This window comes from Mobula hypostoma, chromosome 10 (assembly GCF_963921235.1).
Source record: "Mobula hypostoma chromosome 10, sMobHyp1.1, whole genome shotgun sequence".
NCBI lineage: Eukaryota > Metazoa > Chordata > Chondrichthyes > Myliobatiformes > Myliobatidae > Mobula > Mobula hypostoma.
The window spans coordinates 16,856,154-16,877,775 of record NC_086106.1 but is presented as its reverse complement, the minus strand read 5'-3'; the positions used below and the strand labels follow the sequence as shown (position 1 = coordinate 16,877,775).

The 21,622-nt window shown below is 54.2% G+C and overlaps 1 protein-coding gene across 1 annotated transcript; it reads left to right on the top strand.

Annotated features, from left to right (window-relative positions):
• Positions 1 to 1,721: 1,721 nt before the first annotated feature.
• On the top strand, positions 1,722 to 17,200 carry ngdn (neuroguidin, EIF4E binding protein). The gene is made up of 10 exons (XM_063060073.1): positions 1,722 to 1,821; positions 2,464 to 2,529; positions 10,889 to 11,026; positions 11,697 to 11,781; positions 12,351 to 12,403; positions 12,545 to 12,683; positions 12,803 to 12,977; positions 14,927 to 15,071; positions 15,171 to 15,234; positions 16,674 to 17,200. The coding sequence occupies exons 1-10, from the start codon at positions 1,783 to 1,785 to the stop codon at positions 16,688 to 16,690; spliced, it is 921 nt and encodes a 306-aa protein (XP_062916143.1). The 5' UTR covers positions 1,722 to 1,782; the 3' UTR covers positions 16,691 to 17,200.
• The last annotated feature ends 4,422 nt before the right edge of the window (positions 17,201 to 21,622 follow it).

Here is a 21,622-nt window from a genome sequence, read left to right as displayed (position 1 = left end):
CACACAGTCACGGGGAGAACGTACAAACTGCCTCCAGGCTGCGGTGGGAATTGAACCCGGGGCTCCCATGCTGTAAACCACTACGCTACCCATTCTGTTTGTTCTGCTAATTTTGTTTGCAGATGATAGTACTTCTATGCGCTGTACTGCTGTTGCCAAACAACAAAGTTTACATATTCTGACCCGGTGGTCATAATCCAGATTCCGACACTGGGTGACGGGAGGAGGCGAAGGATCTCGCAGTGAGCCGGACGTTTCAGAGTTAAAGTCGAGTTTATTGTCAGACGTTTGCAAGCCCGAGTGCACAGGTGAAAGGCTAACTTGCAGGCGCGGAGCTTCAAAGGCGCAGCATTCACAAGTAAAAACACAAATTAAATGTTAATTATACACATTTGTTTTACAAGAATACACAATTAGAACAAAGGGGCCCATTGTCGTGCAAAGCGTTCTCGGCATCGCACAACATCCGCAAGAAAAAACATGAATCAAACATAAATTACATGTTAAAAATAAGTAATAAGCACGGTAGTGTAGTGGTCAGCAGGGCGGTTTATGGTAAAGAAAACACGGGTTTAATTCCAGCCGCTGTACCCCGTGACCGCGTGGGTTTTCCCCGGGTGCTCCGGTTTCCTCCCGCAGTCCAAAGACGTACCGGTTGGTATGTAAACTATGATAAATTGTCCCGTGATTAGGCTCGGGTTAAATCTGGGGTTACTGGGCTCGGAGAGTCTATTCTGCGCTGAATAATTTTTCGATGAATTAGTGCAAAAGAGGACAGCGTTGGAGGCAGGGATCAGAGCTGTGCTGGGCTGGTACAGGAACCGAGTGGTAGCTGTCCCTGAACCTGGTGGTGAGGGGCTTCAGGCTTCGGTACCTCCTGCCCGATGGGAGCTACGAGGATGTTGCTTCCCGAGGCAGGTCACCCTGGTGGGGAGGGTTGTACCGGGCCGAGTCCGCGGCTCTCCCCGCAAACTGGGCAGGTCCCGACACGTTCAACACCAGCGGAGCCACTCGGAATACTAATTTTGTTGAACGTTAAGTTAGGGGTGGATCGCTAGCTTAGTTAGCAGGATCTTGGCCTGAAACGTGACTGTTTATTAATTTCCACCGATGCTGTTGAGTTCCTCCAGTGTTTTGTGTGTTTTGCCTTGGATTTCCAGCATCTGCAGATTTTCGTCTCGTCCTGACGAAGGGTCTCGGCCTGAAACGTCGACTGCGCCTCTTCCTATAGATGCTGCTTGGCCTGCTGCGTTCACCAGCAACTTTGATGTATGTTGCTTGAATTTCCAGCATCTGCAGAATTCCTGTTGTTTATCTGCAGATTTTGTTCTGTTTCTGAGCCTACTTAGTTATTTAATCATGGGTTTCATTACTATTTCAGTTAGTAGTTTAATCACTGGTTTGGTTGGGGTTTGAGCACTAGTTTAAATAGTTGACACCACACTGCAGTCTCCCTCTCCCTCTCTTGGTCTCCGGAGCTGTCCAGTCCCGAAGGGCCGAAGGGCCCTCCGACAACTAGGCCCCGCCCCTTCTAACCCACGTCATCTATTGGTCCTTCCATGTGTCGATCACAACCTGACCCCGCCCCTCCCCTCCCCTCCCGGGTCTGTCCTTCATCGCGAAGGAGCCAAACCTCGCCTGACGCCCCGCGCGTCGTCTTCGCGCGTCACTTCCGCCAGCTCTGGGACTCCGACTGCGGACCCTCCCACCCTACGCGTCACTTCCTATCCCCATGCCCATCACTTCCGCCCTGCAGGGCTCACCATTGCCGGCGGCGTGGAGATGGCGGCGGCGGAGGCACTAAAGGCGCTGGGAGCCGAGGTCCGGGCGGAGAGGCGGAGGGCAGGGAGAGGGGGGCCTGCGAGGATGAGAGGGGTGGCTGTGTGTGTGTCAGGGGTGGGGGCACGGGAGTGATGGGGAGGGGGAGTGAGTGGGAGGGTGGAGGGGAAGGGTTCGTGGTTGTTGGGGAGTGTTGATGTGGGTTGGGGGGCTGAATGTAGGTGAGGGGGTGAGTAAGTGGAGGGGAAGGGTCGTGGTGGGGGAGAGAGATCGGGGAGTATTGATATGGGGTGGGGGACGACAGTAGGAGGGAGTATTGAGGTGGGGTAGGGGATGAGTGTCAGGTGAGGGGGTAAGTGGGTGGAGGGGAAGGGTCTGTTGTGGGCGAGAGGGAGGGAGAGACTATTGAGGTGGATGACGAGTGTCAGGTGAGGGGGAGTGAGTGGATGTGGGGGAGAGAGAACAGGGGAGTATTGATGTGGGGTAGGGATCAAGGCTCACGTAAGGGGATGGAGGGGAAGGTTCTGCGGTTGTGGGGGAGAGAATGGGAGGAGGAGGGACGGAGTATTGATGTGGGGTGAGGGAAAGTGGCCTGCCCTGCCCGTCGGTGAGGGGGAAGGGTTTGGAGTGTGTGGGGGACTGCGAGGGTTGCACTAAACTTCTTCTCCCTCCCTCCCTCCCCAGCTGTCGGCTGTCACCGCTCACACTCGCAAGGTTCTCCGGGGAGTTGCGGACACCCCCAGCTCCCAGGTAGGTGACGGGGAAGGAAGGACGAGGGGGGAACAGCTCGAGGGGCAACCCTGAAATGTGAGGTTGGAGGGAGGAGGGGCCCTGCCTGGGCTGGGTGAGCGAACTGCAGAGTTTGGAAATCGAAGTTGTGTTTTCGAAGTCGAACTTTACACTTTGGGCAGAATCATGTTTATACCATGACATGCAATTTGTTGTTTTGTGGCAGCGGTGCAGTACAAAGGCTTAAAATACTATAAATTACAAAATAAACATTGGCACGTGGCCAAGTGGTTAAGGTGTCGGTCTGGTGATCTGAAGGTAGCTAGTTTGAGCCTTGGCCGAGGCAGCAAGTTGTGTCTTTGAGCAAGGCACTTAAGCACACATTGCTGTGCGGCGACACCGGTGCCCAGCTGTATCAGCCCTAATGCCCTTCCCTTGGACAACATCGGTGCCGTGGAGAGGGGAGACTTGCAGCATGGGCAACTGCCGGTCTTCCATACAACCTTGTGCCCTGGAAACTTTCCAAGGCGCAAATCCATGGTCTCACGAGACTAACGGATGCCTATAAATGTTACAAAAGGGAGGAATAGTAAGGAAGCGTTCACAGACTACTCAGAAATACGACAGCGGAGGGGAAGAGGCTGTGCCTGAACTGTGGAGTGTTGATCTTCAGACCCCTGTACCCCACCCTGGTGGGACTAATGAGAGGAGAACTTGCCCTGTTTAGTGAGCGTCCTTCAAAATGGCTGCTGCCTTCTGTGGAATTTGATGGAGACAGCCGTGAGAAGCACGGAGGAACATCTGGAGAAACTTCTGGAATGCCCGGTTCGCTGCCGCTGCTACTGTGCGATCGAGAATCTCCAGAGGGAAGGCCCCAAATCCTTGGCTTTGCCTGTTGCTGGTGGCCGGGTCTGGGGTCGAAGCGCTCGGCAGAGATGGTACTCGGTGTCGGAGGGCTGGTCGGAGGCTCGAAGTTTTCGGACGACTCAGAGTCAGACTGTGGTCGGGCGTGGCAGGGAGAGTTTTCTTCCTTCTCCCGTCTGCGTGAGATGTGGGACCTTCGAGAGACTTTGAACTTTTTTACTGTGCTCACGGCCTGTTCTTCATCAAGTTACGGTATTGCTTTGCACTATTGTAACTATATGTTATAATTATGTGGTTTTTGTCAGTTTTTCAGTCTTGGTCAGTCCTGTGTTTCTGTGATATCACACTGGAGGAATATTGTATCATTCCTTAATGCATGCATTACTAAATGACAATAAAAGTCACTGCGTGTCCTCATAATCTGAACAAAATAATCTAAATTTGTTGCCGTGGGTGGCTGTGGAGGCCAAGTCTTTATGTATTTTTAAGGCAGAGGTTGATAGATTCTTGATTAGTCAGACGTGAAGGGATCTGGGGAGAAGGCAGGAGGAGATTGGGGCAGAGAGGGACGTGGTGAAATGGCAGAACAGGTCGATGGGCTGAATGGGCTCTGCTGCTATGTCTGATGGTTTTATTCAGGCAGCACCTGTTAAATCTGTTGTCGGTGGTGGGGAGGGCTGCTCCCGGGATGGGGCTGTCCAAGTCTACGAGCTGCTTCAGCCTCTTACGATCCTGTGCGCCAGAGAGTCCGTGCCAGGCGGTGATGCGACCAGTCAGAACGCTCTTCCCCCCTGTACCGCCATAGAAATCTGTTCGAGCCGTTGGTGACAAACCGGGTTTCCTCGAACTCTGAATGGGGTGCGGCCGCTGGAGTGGCTTCTCTGAGACTGCATCAGTGTGTTGACCCCAGGTTAGATCCCCTGAGACGTTGACACCCAGGAACTTGAAACTGCTCCCCCCCCGCCTTCCCACCACCGGCCACTCCGTGAGGACGGGATCGTACATTCTCCTGACCCCCCCCCCCCTTCCTGAAGTTCAGTACCAGCCCCGTGCTCTGTGGGTGTCGATTGCGAGTGTGGTGGGGGATGGAGTCTCTGGAAGGAAGGGGAATGGGGTGAGGGGAAGTTGGAGAAATGGTAAATCGGTGTATTGTTGTCACGTGCTGAAACAGTTGTCTTGCACACTGTTCACACTAGTGACAGCGATTGAGGTAGTCTGGTGTGGGCCTCTGCTGGTCTGGGTCGACCATAGATGTTGTGTCCTAGGTGTCTAGATACACAAGCCCGGGCAGTATGATATGGAGATTGAGGTAGCAAGCTCCCTCTCTCCATGCATCTGATGAACCCAAAGGGACAGCAGAGACCGATACAGTTTGGTACCAGCAGCATCACAGGAGTTGTCAGTTAGCATTGAACTCAACTTGGGACTGCCTCAGGGACTCCAGCTCCGGATTTTTCCCTCGGAGTTACCCCCGAAGCTGTCCCCATGAGTGGGTACAGCCGCAAGGCAGCGGAGTTTTGAGATCAGAGTTTGTCTTCTCCTAGATCAGCTGACGAGCCCCATCTGCCCGAAGTGACTGGTTTTAAGACTCCAGTAACCCGTCTTTGCCCCTTCTCAATAGACAATAGGTGCAGAAGTAGACCATTCAGCCCTTCGAGCCTGCACCGCCATTCTGAGATCATGGCTGATCATCTACTATCAATACCCGGTTCCTGCCTTGTCCCCATAACCCTCGATTCCCCTATCCATAAGATACCTATCTAGCTCCTTCTTCAAAGCATCCAGAGAATTGGCCTCCACTGCCTTCTGAGGCAGCGCGTTCCACACCTCCACAACTCTCTGGGAGAAGTTGTTCCTCCTCAACTCTGTCCTAAATGACCTATCCCTTATTCTTAAACCATGCCCTCTGGTAATGGACTCTCCCAGCATCTGGAACATATTTCCTGCCTTTATCTTGTCCAATCCCTTAATAATCTTATATGTCTCAATCAGATCCCCCCTCAATCTCCTTAATTCCAGCGTGTACAAGCCCAGTCTCTCTAACCTCTCTGCGTAAGACAGTCCGGACATCCCAGGAATTAACCTAGTGAACCTACGCTGCACCTCCTCCACAGCCAGGATGTCCTTCCTTAACCCTGGAGACCAAAACTGCACACAATACTCCAGCTGTGGTCTCACCAGGGCCCTGTACAAATGCAAAAGGATTTCCTTGCTCTCGTACTCAATTCCCTTTGTAATAAAGGCCAACATTCCATTAGTCTTCTTCACTGCCTGCTGCACTTGCTCATTCACCTTCAGAGACTGATGAACAAGTACTCCTAGATCTCTTTGTATTTCTCCCTTACCTAACTCCACACCGTTCAGATAATAATCTGCCTTCCTGTTCTTGCTCCCAAAGTGAATAACCTCGCACTTATTCACATTAAACGCCATCTGCCAAGTTTCTGCCCACTCACCCAGCCTATCCAAGTCACCTTGAATTCTCCTAACATCCTCATCACATGTCACACTGCCACCCAGCTTAGTATCATCAGCAAACTTGCTAATGTTATTCACAATGCTTTCCTCTAAATCATTGACATAAATCGTAAACAGCTGTGGTCCCAATACCGAGCCCTGTGGCACCCCACTAGTCACCACCTGCCATTCCAAGAAACACCCATTCACTGCTACCCTTTGCTTTCTATCTGCCAACCAGGTTTCTATCCATGTCAATATCCTCCCCCCAATGCCATGAGCTCTGATTTTACCCACCAATCTCCTATGTGGTACCTTATCAAATGCCTTCTGAAAGTCAAGGTACATCACATCCACTGGATCTCCCGCGTCTATCTTCCTGGTTACATCCTCGAAAAACTCCAATAGATTAGTCAAGCATGATTTGCCCTTGGTAAATCCATGCTGGCTCAGCCCAATCCTATCACTGCTATCAAGATATGCCGCTATTTCATCTTTAATAATGGACTCTAGCATCTTCCCCACTACTGATGTTAGGCTAACAGGGCGATAGTTCTCTCGTTTTCTCCCTCCCTCCTTTCTTAAAAAGTGGGATAACATTAGCCATTCGCCAATCCTCAGGAACTGATCCTGAATCTAAGGAACATTGGAAAATGATCACCAATGTATCCGCAATTTCCAGAGCCACCTCCTTTAGTACCCTAGGATGCAGACCATCTGGACCTGGGGATTTGCTAGCCTTCAGTCCCATCAGTCGACTCATCACCGTTTCCTTCCTAATGTCAATCTGTTTCAGTTCCTCTGTTACCCTATGTCCTTGGCCCTTCCATACATCTGGGAGATTGCTTATGTCTTCCCTAGTGAAGACAGATCCAAAGTACTTATTAAATTCGTCTGCCATTTCTCTGTTTCCCATAACAATTTCTCCCAATTCATTTTTCAAGGGCCCAACATTGTTCTTAACTATCAAAAAAAAAACTTTTGCTATCCTCCTTTATATTCCTAGCTAGCTTGCGTTCATACCTCATTTTTTCTCCGCGTATTGCCTTTTTAATTAAGTTCTGTTGCTCCTTAAAAATTTCCCAATCATCCGTCTTCCCACTCACCTTAGCTCTGTTATACTTCTTTTTTAATGCTATGCTATCTCTGACTTCCTTTGTCATCCACTGTGGCCACTTTCCCCCCTTTGAATCCTTCCTTCTCCGGGGGATGAACTGATTTTGCACCTTGTGCATTATTCCCAAGAATACCTGCCATTGCTGTTCCACTGTCTTTTCTGCTAGGATATCCAACCAGTCAACCTTGGCCAGCTCCTCCCTCATGGCTCCATAGTCTCCTTTGTTCAACTGCAATACTGACACTTCTGATCTGCCCTTATCCCTCTCAACTTGCAGATAAAAACATCATATTATGGTCACTACCTCCTAATGGCTCCTTTACTTCAAGATCACTTATCAAATCCTGTTCATTGAACAACACTAAATCCAGAATAACCTTATCCCTGGTCGGCTCTCGTACAAGCTGCTCCAAAAATGCATCCCGTAGGCACTCTACAAACTCCCTATCCTGGGGTCCAGTACCAACCTGATTTTCCCAGTTCACCTTCATGTTGAAATCCCCCATAACTACTGCGACATTTCCTTTGCCACATGCCATTGTTAACTCCCTATTCAACTTGCACCCAATATCCATGCTACTGTTTGGGGGCCTGTAGATAACACCTATTAGGGTCTTTTTGCCCTTACTGTTCCTCAGTTCTATCCACACTGACTCTACTTCTCCTGATTCTATGTCCCTCCTTGCAAGGGACTGAATCTCATTCCTCACCAACAGGGCCACCCCACCTCCTCTGCCCACCTTTCTGTCCCTTCGATGGCACGTATACCCTTGTGCATTCAATTCCCAGGTCTGATCCCCCTGCAGCCATGTCTCTGTTATCCCAGCAACGTCACAGTTACCCATTCGCACCTGAGCTTCAAGCTCATCTGCCTTATTTCTGACACTTCGTGCATTCAGATATAGAATTTTTAACCCATTTCTCTTCTCTCTATTTAAATCGCTGCCTATTGTGCATAACCCAGCTCCCCAAACTCTCACCGGGCTATATGCCCTTTGAATTTTGTTGTCCTTCTTAAATTTACTTACTCTTTCCGCACATTTAACTCCATGCTCCGTCAGACCATCCCTCTGCTCATGTATCCTCCTTATCACTCGTTCCGCCTCACCTTTCTCTACTTCACACTTAATATTCCGGAACCGTGTAGACCCCACCTGTCCACCGTGTAGTCTCCTGTCAGTAGAAACAGTTTCTCTGGGCTTAGCAGCTAAGGCCGGGAGCTGTCAGAGGCTGTTTGACACACACGCCATTGGGAGCATTTAATGGGTAGTGGGAGCTTGTCCCCATTACCACCCCCGGCTATAATAACCTTGAGGAACCGCTGAGGTAGTGCAAGGTAAAGCAGGAACAAAATGTAGAATAAATTGTTTCAGTTGTACAGAGAGTGCAGTCAGACAAGGTGTGAAGACATCACAAGGTAAATCGTGAAGTCTGGAGTCCACCTTTTTGTACGAGAGGGTCGTACAATCGTCTTATAACAGTGGTGCTGAAGCTGACCTGGAGGCAGGAGAATGGACGGTGTCCGGGCTGGGTGGGGTCTGCGATTATCTTGCCTGCTTGACTGAGGCAGCGGGAGGGAGAACCCGTGGGGGGGGGCAGGGGAGAGAGACTGTGGAGGGGGAGGGGGCAGCGGGAGGGAGCCCGTGGAAGGGGAGGGGGAGGCGGGAAGGGAGGCAGCAGGGGGACGGGAGCCCGTGGAGGGGGAGGGGAGCCCGTGGAGGGGGAGGCGAGGGGAGCCTGTAGAGGGGGAGGCGAGAGGGGGGGCAGCGGGGGGGAGGGGAGCCTGTGGAGGGGGAGGCAAGAGGGGGGGCAGCGGGGGGAGGGGAGCCTGTGGAGGGGGAGGCGAAGGGAGGGCAGCAGGGGGAGGGGAGCCTGTGGAGGGGGAAGCGAGAGGGGGGGCAGTGGGGGGAGGGGAGCCTGTGGAGGGGGAGGCGAGAGGGGGGGCAGCGGGGGGAGGGGAGCCTGTGGAGGGGGAGGCGAGAGGGGGGGCAGTGGGGGGAGGGGAGCCTGTGGAGGGGGAGGCGAGAGGGGGGGCAGCGGGGGGAGGGGAGCCTGTGGAGGGGGAGGCGAGAGGGGGGGCAGCGGGGGGAGGGGAGCCTGTGGAGGGGGAGGCGAGAGGGGGGGCAGCGGGGGGAGGGGAGCCTCTGGAGGGGGAGGCAAGAGGGGGGCAGCGGGGGAGGGGAGCCTGTGGAGGGGGAGGTGAGAGGGGAGGCAGCGGGGGGAGGGGAGCCCGTGGAGGGGGAGGGGGAGGTGAGAGGGGGGGCAGCGGGGGGAGGGGAGCCTGTGGAGGGGGGGCAGCGGGGGGAGGGGAGCCCGTGGAGGGGGAGGTGAGAGGGGGGGCAGCGGGGGGAGGGGAGCCTGTGGAGGGGGAGGCGAGAGGGGGGGCAGCGGGGGGAGGGGAGCCTGTGGAGGGGGAGGCGAGAGGGGGGGCAGCGGGGGGAGGGGAGCCCGTGGAGGGGGGTTTGGTACCTGCAGCGTGTGGAGTTGGGTCCACGTCTCTGTGGTCACGGGCAGAGCAGTTGCCGCACCGGCCATGATACACCCGGATTTTGACACTTTCCGTGGATTTTGTGAAGCCAGGGAGCATCAGGATGGATACGGTGAATGGTGGGGGATACTGGTGTGCTGAGTGACCTTGGGGTCTCGGTCAGGGGTCCCCTGAGAGTGGCTGCGAGGGTCCGTAGGGTGGTGAGGGCATCATCTCTTCACCACTGAGGACGTCTGAAGAAGGCGGATTCCATCGCGAAGAACCCGAACCCTCTGGGACATCAGCAGATTTCACAACACGTGCTGGCGATGATAAACTTGATTCTGACATCAGTGCATACCCGCTTTGTCGGGGGTCCCGGAGCAACTTCCCCTCCAGCGTCTGATCTTTATCGAGGTTGCGCCCGTAAGTTACGATAGCTTCAGGATTTGCGCCGCACCGCGGCGGCAAAGCAACACGTTTCTCAGTGTACGAGATGGTGGTCCTGAATCCAAAGCCGGTGTTTGCCACACTGCCCTCCTCTGGTCAGGGCCCCGAGTACAGGAGTTGGGGCCTTACTTTGCCCTGGTACAAGACGGCGGTGAGGTGGTGCTTGGAGTGTGGTGTGTAGTTCGGGGTCTCCTGCCTCTAGGAAGGGTGGGGTTACACTGCAGAGTTTCCTGGTTTGGAGAGCTTTAGTCACTGGGGGGGGGGTGGTCTGTACTTGAGCATTTCCTCATACCTCAGGGCTGGAGATGGAGGAGCGCTAATGTGGCGGATGCAGTGTACATGGACTAACCCTGCCTACCCAGTGAGGGAGTGTCCCCAGGGAGGGGGCATCCAAACTGAGGGAGCAACCCCAGGGAGGGGCATCCATACTGAGGGAGTGTCCCCAGGGAGGGGCATCTAAACTGAGGGAGCATCCCTAGGGAGAGGCATCTATACTGAGAGAGCATCCCCAGGGAGGGGGTATCTATACTGAGGGAGCATCCCCTGAGAGGGGTATCTATACTGAGGGGGTGTCCCCAGGGAGGGGGCATCTATACTGAGGGAGCATCCTCTGATCCACACTGAGTGGGTGCACCCTGTGCAGAACGTCATCCAGAGGGAGCACCTGCAGTGAGGGAGCTCCACCCAGTGAGGGAGCACCCCCAGAGGGAGTCCCCTCAAGGTAGTGTCCCTCCACCTGTTTCGCTATGACTATCCCAACCAGACAGGCTGGCTTGCTGTGCTCCCACACCCTGTGCTTGTAGACGGTGCACGGGGAGTATATTGACAGATGGGAGTGCACAGATTAACTCCCCACTGGGTGGGTGGGTATCCCCTAATACCTCAGGCTTGCAGAAGGCGGGGTGGGGGGGGTGCGGTGTACGGTAATGTGGTGGATGTGGAATGCCCGGACTAACCCCACTCAGTGGGGAGTGTCCCCTCGCGGGCCATGGCCACCAGTGACCAGGACCTCTCTCCCTCCACAGGGCCTCACCTTCCTGCAGGTGAAGAACCAGCTACTGGCCATGTACCTCTCTGACCTCGCCTACGTCATCCTGCGCAAGATGACCGGGCACAGCCTCCGCGAGGAGCCCGCCATCCTGCGATTGGTGGAACACCGGACGGTAGGCAGCCAATGGCGGACCAGCTATCAGTCTGGGGGTTTCCGGTACCGGGGTGGGGGTGGGGGGGGTTTATATACAGAATAATCAAATTCCTGGGAGTTGGTTACAGGCTGGGATCTGATCCGAGGATTTGGAGGGAGGGGGGAGGTTTATATATAGAATAACAGATCCCCAGGAGTGGGTTACAGGCTGGGATCTGATCCAGGGGTTTATATACAGAATAAGAGTTGGAGTACAGGGAGTGTGAGATGGCTCTGGGACACTGGAGCATAAAAGAATGAGGGAGGATCTCATTGAAACCTATCGAATATTGAAAGGTCCCGGTAGAGTGAACGTGGAGATGGTGTTTCCTATGGTAGAAGAGTCTAGGACCAGAGGGCACAGCCTCAGAATAGAGGGGCGTACATCTACAACAGAGATGAGGAATTTCTTCAGCCACAGGGTGGTGAAGCTGGACTCTGTTGCCGTGGAGGCCAAGTCATTGGGTGTACTTAATGCTTCTTGATTAGTAAGAGCATCAGAGGTTTCAGAGAGAAGACAGGAGAATGGGAATGAGAGCGATAGTATGTCAGCCATGTATGAATGCTGGAACAGAATCAATGGGCCACCAGAGATCCCTGGGGCGTGGGGTGGGGTGAATGTTTATCCAGGTGTCTTCCCTCGTTCCCAGGTTCTGGAGAAGATGAGACCCATCGAGCAGAAGCTGAGATACCAGATCGATAAGCTGGTGAAGACGGCCCTCACTGGAACACTGGGTACGTGGGAGACCCCTTGACACATCCTCCTTCCCCCTCCCCCCCTTACCAACACCCCCCACTCCTGACCCCTCTAATCCCCAGAGAACATTGACTTCTCTAACTTCCGTTAATGCCCCACCCCGCTTCTTACCCCATCCATTATTTATTTGTTTATTTCCCTTTTTTCTCTCTCTTCTCCCTCTGTCCCCCTGACTATACCCCTTGCCCATCCTCTGGGTCCCCCCCGCCACCTTGTCTTTCTCCCTGGGCCTCCTGTCCCATGATCCTCTCATATCCCTTTTGCCTATCACCTGTCCAGCTCTTGGCTCCATCCCTCCCCCTCCTGTCTTCTCCTATCATTTTGGATCTCCCCCTCCCCCTCCCACTTTCAAATCTCTTACTAACTCTTCCTTCAGTTAGTCCTGACGAAGGGTCTCGGCCTGAAACGTCGACTGTACCTCTTCCTAGAGATACTGCCTGGCCTGCTGCGTTCACCAGCAACTTTGATGTGTGTTGCTTGAATTTCCAGCATCTGCAGAATTCCTGTTGTTTGCCTTCTAATCCCTCGCTCGCTTTCTCCCCTACAGGCGTGGAAAACCCCCTGACCTTCAAGCCCAACCCAGGCAACCTGATCAGTAAGGTGAGAGTAATCTTCAACACAGCTGACCCCCTCCTCACTGTCCATCACTCTTCCCCTCCCTCCCTCCCTCCCCGCTGTCCCTCACTCTTCCCCTCCCTCCTCGTGCAGACCCCTGCTGACAGGCCTGTGTTGGGATTTTAGCTGGATGAGGAGGAGAGGGAGGTGGAGGACGAGGAGGAGGAGGAGGAGGAGGAAGAGGTGGAGGCGCCCCAGAAGAAGGAAAGTATCCGTTCGTCTAAGAAGGTGTACGTGCCGCCTCGCCTGGTTCCGATGGTCTACGGTTAGTGTACGGCCCCCCTCCCACCCATCTCTGTCTGCCTCCCCCCCCCCCATCCCCTCATACTGTCTCTATCCCCTCCTCCCCCCCGAAACACAGACTGACTGTTGTGCTCCCTCCAGACGGGGACGAGACGGCGGCGGAGCGCGAACGCCGTCAGCAGGAGCGGGCCAGGCGCCGGGCTCTCAGCAGCTCCCTGATCCACGAGCTGCGGGAACAGTACAGCCAGGCCCCCGAGGAGCTGCGGGAGGGGCACGACTACCACGCCATGCGCCAGCACCGCGAGCAGGCCCACAGGTAACCGGGGACAGGGCTGGGGGGGTGGGGGCATTCAGGCCACAGCTGGGGGGAAGAGGGTAGCGTGGTCTGGGTTCGAGCCCCGGACGGAACAGTAGAACGCAGTCCAGCCCGTTCCGCCCACTGTGACCATTTAACTTGCTCACCCGGGGTTTCCCAGCCTGCGGTCTGCGGATCACTCGGTTAACGACGGGGGTTCATGGCATAAGGAAGTTGGGATGAACCCTTTCATCCTATGTAACTCTGCATTTTTCTATCATCCGTGTGCCTATCTAAGAGTTTTTTTAATGCCCTTAATGCATCTGCCTGTACCAGCACCCCTGGCAGGGTGTTCCACACACCCATCACTTTCTGTGAGGGGGGGGGGAAAACTTGCCTCTGACATTCTCCCCCCACCCCCTCCATACTTTCCTGCAATCACTCTGAAATTCTGGCCCCTCGTCTCAGCCAGTGCTGTCCCTGAGAAAAAGCTGCTGGTGATTCACTCCCACTGATGCCTTCTATCATCTTCTATACCTCTGTCGAGTGTCTCATCCTCCTTTGCTACGAAGAGCTCACTCAGCTCTCCTCACTCTCTAATCCAGGCAGCATCCTGGTGGATCTCCTCTGCACCTTCTCAAGCAGAGGTTCCCAACCCCGGATCCACAGTCCCCTTGCTCGATGCGATTGGTTCACGGCGTTTAAAACAAAAAGGTTGGGAGCCCCGAATTTGGATCTTCCAGGTCCTTCCTTCACTGAGACGACCGGAACGGAACACAATATTCCAAGTGTGGTCTAACCGGAGTTTTGCAGAGCTACAACGTTAGCCCGTGCCTCTAGAGGAGACGTGGAAGGTGGTTGTGGAGGGGAAGTGTGGCGGTGGGAAGTGCGCGGGGGGCCGGCAGGACCTGACCGGCTGCTGGAAGTGATGGAGAGATGGGTTGGAGGTAGGGTGGGGAAGGTGAGAGAGATGGGTAGGTGGGGTTTGGGGGAGAGGGGACCCAGGGCGTGGGGGATTGGGTGGGCTGGCTGCAGGCTCTGAGGACGGGAGAGGTATTGGTGGGGCTGAGGTTTCATAGTGTGTCCATCAGGCGGTACTGGGAGAAGATTTGGGCCCCGTTTCGGAGGAAGGACGTGCTGGCCCCAGGGAGGGGGCAGAGGAGGTTGATGTGAATGATTCCGGGAACGAAAGGCTCAATGTACGAGGGGTGTTCGATGGCCCTGGGTCTGTTTGTGAGTTCCGAGGGGGCTGGAATCTCCCAGACACTTAAAGGCCTGGATAGAGTGGATGTGGCGAGGATGTTTCCTTTTAGTGGAGGGGTGTAGGACCAGAGGGCACAGTCTCGGGGAAGGGACAACCCTTTAGAGGAGGAATTCTTCAGCCGGGGGGTGGGGAGTCTGTGGAATTATCCTCTGAACCCCTGTCAGGCACCTCAGATAATGTCCACTGCCTTGGCCTTCCCGAGCTCCTTTGACACCTCGAGAAGCTCGATCACGTTTGACTGTCTGTGAGCAGTGTCTTTCCAAATGCGCGCAAATCCTGCCCCTCAGTGTCCTCTCCCAACAGCTGACGCGAGGCTCACCTGCCTATTGAATTACCTGGATTATTCCCGTTTCCCTTCAGGAACAAAGGCACCGTATCTGCTGCTCCCCCGCTGCATCCTTCTTCCCGCCGGCGTCTGCAGAGCCCGGCTCTGTGTGTGTGTTTTAAAATAAACTGATGTGGGTGAGGAAGAGACTGGGGAGTGGCTGGAGAGACATTGTGTGGGTGGGGGAAGAATGGGGACAGGAGGAGGGAGCAGGGAACGAATTTAACATCGTCTTCATTGGGTTGCTGAGCAATATCGGATGGGAAGGAGGGGATGAGAGTGGGTCACGAGGGAGGGGTGCACGGGGTGGGAGCGAGGTGGGGGGGGGGAACTGCCAGGTGTCTTAACCAAGCCGTAACCCTTTCTCTGTCCCCCCTCCAGGGTGCAGTACGAGGAGGCGATGATGGTGCGGTTGAACGTCCCGCGGAACGAGAAACGTCGTCGCCAGAGCCGCTCGCTGGCCATGAGCTCCCAGCTCAGCTCCCTCACCCACTTCGGCAGCATTGCCGCCCTGACTGGAGAGACGGTGAGCACCCTCCCCCCACCCCCCCTCTCCTTAACGCACACCCCTTCCCTCCCCTCCCCACCTCACCAGCGAGGTAACTGCTGCAATTCTCTGCCCCAGGAGTCGGAACCCGTCAGAAAGAAGCAGAGAGTCACCGCGAGGACCAAGAAGAAGAAGCAACGAGGTAACCGATTAACCAGCCGGTTGTCACCGGTACTGAGGTAGGACAGCGGTCCCCAACCACCGGGCCGCAGAGCATGTGCTACCGGGCCGTGAGGAAACGATACGAGTCAGCTGTACCTTTCCTCATTCCCTGTCACGCACTGTTGAACCTGAACGTAGGGTTGCCAACTGTCCCGTATTTGCCGGGACATCCCGTATATTGGGCTAAATTGGTTTGTCCCGTATTTCCCCCGCTAAGGTAGAGCGTTCCTATGAAACCTTTCGTGCCAAAATCGCGTGAAGCGAAGAAGCAATTACCATGAATTTATATGGGAAAAATTTTTGAGCGTTCCCAGACCCAAAAAATAACCTAACAAATCATACCAAATAACACATAAAACCGAAAATAAATAACACTAACATATAGTAAAAGCAGGAATGATGTGATAAATACAGAGCCTATATAAAGTAGAAATAATGTATGTACAGTATAGTCGGGAAGATGAAGGCAAAACCGATTTGTGGGGGAGAAAAATCAGCACGTACGCACATACACACACATGCCCGCGCAAGGCTTCATGGTCATGGTAGTCTTCCCTGGGGTAAAGTGTCCCGGGATTTGACTGCTACTTTTGTCCCTTATTCGGGAGTGAGAAAGTTGGCAACCCTAACTGTAAAAGACATGTTGAGGCGAGTTTAACCCTACTCGAACACCCCCCCGCAAGAATATTGTCAATATTAAACCGGTCCGTGGTGCTAAAATGGTTGGGGACCCCTGAGGTAGAGGGATAAACGGCCGCGTACCGTCCACAGAGCTTGTCGGTGCGTCGAGGTGGGATGGGGTGACGCTATAGCAGAATGAAGTGTTACCGGTGGTCCAGGCAGACAGTAAGGTGCAAGGTCATAACGAGGTAGATTGTGAAGTCGCACGCCTCCGTATCGTACTGGGGAATCGTTTTAATCGTCCTACAGCAGAGGGATACGAGCTCTCCCTGAGCCTGGTGGGACGTGCTTTCAGGCTTTGTATCTTCTGCCGGATGGGAGAATGTCCGGGTGGATGGGGTCTTTGTGAACGCCACGGCTTTACTGAGGCAGTGAGAAGTGTGGGCCGAGTCTGTAGAGGGAGGCTGGTCTCTGTGATGTGTTGAGCTGTGTCCGCACTCCACTGTTTCTTGTGGCCACGGGGGGAGCAGCTGCCGGACGGGGCCGTGATTCATCCAGACAAGATGCTTTCTGTGGTGTTTTAGTAAAGAGCTGGTGAGGGTCAAAGGGGGCATTAGCCTCCTGAGGAAGTCGGCAAACATCCTTGGCCGCGGTTGGACCAGGACAGTACTCGATGTTCATTCTGGGACCTTGAGGTTCTCTCTCTCCGCTGACTGAGGCGCCTGCCCTTCCTCTCCCCTGACCCCAGCCTCTGGGAGTGGTCTGTGCTCACCCTCTCCCTTCTCCCTCCCAACACAGGCTTCCGCAGACGCTGACTGGCTGGCACCACTGAGACAGCGGGCAGACACCAGCCCCGATCCGGACGGATGAAGTGCAGGGGATAGCCGGGCACACAGGGCCTGTTTGATCATCACCGTCCATGCCCCACTCGCCCAGTTCACAGGCTGGGATGTCCCTGTGGCCTTTTCCTCCAATCAACCAGATCTCCCTCACCTACTACACCCTGACTTCCCTACCCATTCCCACCCCCTTTCCTCCGATCAACCAGATCCCATTCCCACCCCTTCCTCCGATCAACCAGATCCCATTCCCACCCCCTTCCTCCGATCAACCAGATCTCCCTCACCCACTACATCCTGACTTCCCTACCCATTCCCACCCCCATTCCTCCGATCAACCAGATCCCATTCCCACCCCTTCCTCTGATCATCCAGATCCCATTCCCACCCCCTTCCCCTTGCTACCCATTGTCCCAGCCCCCACCGTCGGGTGAATCACGACCTCTGTGTGATACGTTCACTCTTTTGGAATAAAATCTTAACACACTCTCAGTTGGTGGCTGTTTATTGTACACGGGTGTGGACGCACGGATATAGGCAGATATATAGGGAGAGAGAGGGAGGAAAGCAGAGGGAAATGCAGATGGATGGGGGGGTTGGTGGGGAGAGAGAGAGAGAGATCGAAGTACATATACGTCACCATTTCCAACCCAGAGGTTCATTTTCTTGCAGGCATGCTCAATAAATCTGTAGAATAACAACCAAAACAGAATCGATGAGAAACTGCATCAACTTGGGCATTAACGGGTGTCTGAAAGACTGTGTTGGTACAAAATGAATAAATAAATATCGTGAACATGAGATGAAGAGGCCTTGAAAGTGAAATTTGGAAACAGCTGAGTGAAGTTATCCCCTCTAGTGCAGGAGCCTGATGGGTGAGGGGTAATAACTGTTCCTGAACCTGGTGGTGTGGGTCCTGAGGCTCCTGTACCTTCTTCCTGATGACAGCAGTGAGAAGAGAGCACGGCCTGGGTGCTGGGGGTCCCTGATGATGGATGCTGCTTTCTTGTGACAACACTTCATGTAGATGTGCTCAATGGTGGGGAGGGCTTTACCTGAGACAGACTAGGCCGTATCCACTAATTTCTTTTTGTAGGATTTCTGTTCAAGGGCATTGGTGTTTCTATACCAGGTCGTGAAGCAACCAGTCAATAAACTCCACCACACATCTATAGAAGTTTATCAAAGTTTTAGATTTCATGCTGAATCTTCGCAAACTTCTAACGAAGTGGAGGTGCTGTCGTGCTTTCCCGGAGGGAGGAGATGGCAGCGCGCACGGCCGTTCCGAATTGATATCGATATGTGTTAACTAGGGGGCCGTGCACAATCCGGATTTGATGGAGACAGACGTGAGGAACAGCTGGAGTAACTTCTGAAATGCTCGCTTCGCTGCCGCTGCTACTGTGTGATCGAGAATCTCGGAGGGGAAGGCCCCAGATCCTCGGCTTTGCCTGTTACCGAGGTTGAAGTGCTTGGCAGAGATGGTGCTCGGTGTCGGAGGCTCGGAGTTTTCAGACGGACTCGGAGTCGGACTGTGGTCGGGTGTTTCCGGGATGCTGCATCGGCAAGTCTGCGGCGCTGGAGGTTCACCGTCTGCGTGAGATGATGGGACTTTCGAGAGACTTTTACTGTGCCCATGGTCCATTCTTATCAAAGTACGGTATTGCTTTGCACTGTTGTAACTATATGTTATAATTATGTGGTTATTGTTAGTTTTTAAGTCGGTTTGTCTTGTGTTTCTGTGATATCATTCTGGAAAAACATTGTATCATTTCTTAATGCATGCATTACTAAATGACAATAAAAGAGGACTGCGTGTCCTCATAATCTAAATCTAATCGCACTTACTCGCTGGGCCCAGGTCAGGCCCACTGAAATTATGACACTGAGGAATTTAAAGTTGCTGACCCTCGCCACCTCTGGTTTCCCCCTCTTGGATCAGATCCTTGGCCTTGCTGACACTGAGTGAGAGGGTGTCGTGGAGCCACTCGGCCGGATTTTCAGTGTCCTTCCTGTGGACTGATTCTTCACCACCTCTGATTTGGCCTAAGGCGGTGTTGTAGTCAGCGACTTGTTAATGGTGTTGGAGCTGCACTTGGGTGTAAAGCGAGTCGAGCAGGGGGATAAGCACACAGCCCGGTGGTGGAGGCCAACGTGTGAGAGCTTATTGATTAGTGTTGAGGGGATGACGGTATTGAATGCTGAGCTGTAGTTGATAAAGAGCATCCTGATGGTTTGCGTCTGTGCTGTCCGGATGTTCCAGGGTTGGGTGAAGAACCAGTGAGGTGGCACTTGCTGTGGACCTGTTGCTCCGGGAGGCAAACTGGAGCGGATCCACGCCGCTTCTCAGGCAAGAGCTGATGTGTTTCATCACCAACCTCTCAAAGCACTTAATCACTGTGTATTTAAGTGCGAGTGGACGTTAGTTGTTGAGGCGGGTCACGGCGTTCTCCTTCGGCGCCGGTGTAACTGAAGCCTGTTTGAAGCAGCTGGGTACCTCGGACTGCCGGAGCGAGAGGTTAAAGATCTCAGTGAACGCTCCGGCCAGAACTGCCCAGGTTTTCAGTGCTCGGCCGTCAGAGACAGAGAGATACACAGACACGACCCCGGAGGGTCGCAGCGGTTCCTGGAGCCGGGGTGGGTGAGGGACGGCTGCCCGCGGGGAGGGCGGCGCTGCTGGGACTGAGCCGGGCCTTTCTCCAGTGTTCGCTTGGCCCCCCCCCCCTCCCCGGCCCGCAGCATCAATGGTGCCTCTGTTCGCCCCCCTTCCGCGGAGGCTGGCACAGCTCGGCATCGCTCTCTAAAGGGGCCGGCGGAGGGGGTGGGGGAGGAACGGGACTGATTCGGGAGCCGGGGTTACATCGGTCCCGGAGAAGACTTCAATTTACCCCCTCGCCTTTCCCCACGGCCCCCTCCCCCTCCTGTTCCTGATTCGCCGCTCTCCCTCCGGCGGGACATCCCAGGAAAAGGGCGGTGATCCCGGCTGGAGCCGAGCGCGGACGATCCGCGACCCTCCGCAAGTTTAACGGCATTCCGCAAACAGTGGACGCTCCCCTTCGCAAAGTGAACGAATTCTCCACAAACGTCGGGAATCCGCAGACTGCGAGACGTTTCAGAAACTCCAGGACGATCTGTAAACTCAGGGAATCCACAAACCCCGGACGTCCGGCTCGCCGCCGGCTCCACGATGCCGGGATCTCAGGCGGAGCCGGCGGATTCTCCGCTCTCCACGCTCCGCCGACACGGGGTTTTCCTCAAGTCCCGGCGCGGGATCATCCTGGCTGCCGAGATGGTAAACGCGTAGGATCGGTCTGTGCGGGGAGTGTGGGTGGCTGTGAGATCGGATTGTGCAGGGAGGTGGGGCATCTAACCCTGGGATTGACCTTTACGGTGGGTGGGGGGGGTGGTGGTTTGGCATTCGATTACCTTGGGGCAGGACCTGGGATTGAACTGTTTACCAGTGAGACCGTGGGATCGGACTGTGCACTGTGGGATCCGTCTGTGTACTGTGGGATCGGACTGTGTACTCTGGCACCAGTCTGCACTGTGGGATTGTACTGCGCACTCTGGGATCAGTCTGTGCATTGTGGGATTGGTCTGTGCACTCTGGGATCAGTCCGTGCACTGTGGGATTGGACTGTGCACTCTGGGATCGGACTGTGTACTGTGGGATCGGACTGCGCACACAGAGACGTCTAACCTCTCTCCCTCTCTCCCTCCGGCAGATCCTCCTGTTTCTGCTGTTCGTCTGCTATGCGGCGTCAGACACGGCGTTCCTCACTGCCCCCCTCCTCTTCCTCATCCTCAACATCTGCTTCCTCTGCGTCTATCTCACCCGCTACCACCAAAAACTCGCTGGCCTCAGCTGGCCCACCACGGTGAGAGCTGCTGGGCAGGGGGTGGGAGTGAGGGGGGAGCTCAGCTATTGAGGAATGGCGTGGGGGAGCTGGATTAATGTCAGTGGGGATACAGTCAGTGACACAGGGTGCTGAGGGAGAGGGGTCACTGAGGGATGGTGTGAGGGAGCTGGGGCTGAATACAGTCAGTGATACCACGCAGGGAGAGTGAGGTTACTGTCAGAAGGAGAGGGATTGAATCTGAGAAAAGCATTATTAGTGTCTCTGGAGATGGTTCTGGACTCCATCTGGAGAAGTGTGAAGTGAAACCACTTTGGAAGCTCAAATTGAAAGGAAATTACGGTTAAAAGTAGGATTCTTAGTCTGAGGCTACAGAGAGATCTTGGGGTCCATGTCCACAGATCCCTCAAAGTTGCTGCACAAGTTAACAGGAGGGTTAAGAAAGTATATGGTGTGTTGGCCTTCAGTAATCAGGGGACTGAGTTCAAGAGAAGCCAGCTAATGTTGCAGCTCTATGAAACTAGTTAGACCACACTTGTGTTCAGACTGGCCACCTCATTATAGGAAGGACGTGGAAGCTTTTGAGAGGGTGCAGAGGAGATTCACCAGAACGCTGCCTGGATTAACGAGCAAGTTTTAAGTTTGAGTGAGCTTGGGCTTTTCTCTTTGGAGCGGAGGAGGACGAGGTACAGGAGTACAAGATAAAGAGGAATTGATAGAGTGGACAACCAGCGCCCTTTCCCAGGGGTGGGAATTCCTAATATGAGAGGACGTAATTTTAATGTGATTGAAGAAAGTATAGGGGGAGGAATGTCAGGTAGGTACCCAGACAGTGATGGGTGGGTGGGTACAGTGCCAGGGCTGGGGGTAGAGGCAGATAAATTAGGGGCATTTAAGGGACTCTTAGATGGGCCCATAGATGAAAGGAAAACGGAGGATGATGTGACAGGGAAGAGTTAAATTGATCTTAGAGTGGGTTAAAAGGTCAGCACGACATTGTGGGCCAAAGGGCCTGTACTGTTCTATGTTCTATATCTGTTGTGCAAGTCAG

Bases quoted from the DNA above. Each gene is read 5' to 3' on its own strand.
- ngdn (XM_063060073.1), top strand. From the start codon at position 1,783: ATGGCGGCGGCGGAGGCACTAAAGGCGCTGGGAGCCGAG. The intron at 11,027-11,696 runs GTAGGCAGCCAA...CCTCGTTCCCAG, and splicing joins GATTGGTGGAACACCGGACG to GTTCTGGAGAAGATGAGACC. The intron at 15,072-15,170 runs GTGAGCACCCTC...TCTCTGCCCCAG, and splicing joins CCGCCCTGACTGGAGAGACG to GAGTCGGAACCCGTCAGAAA.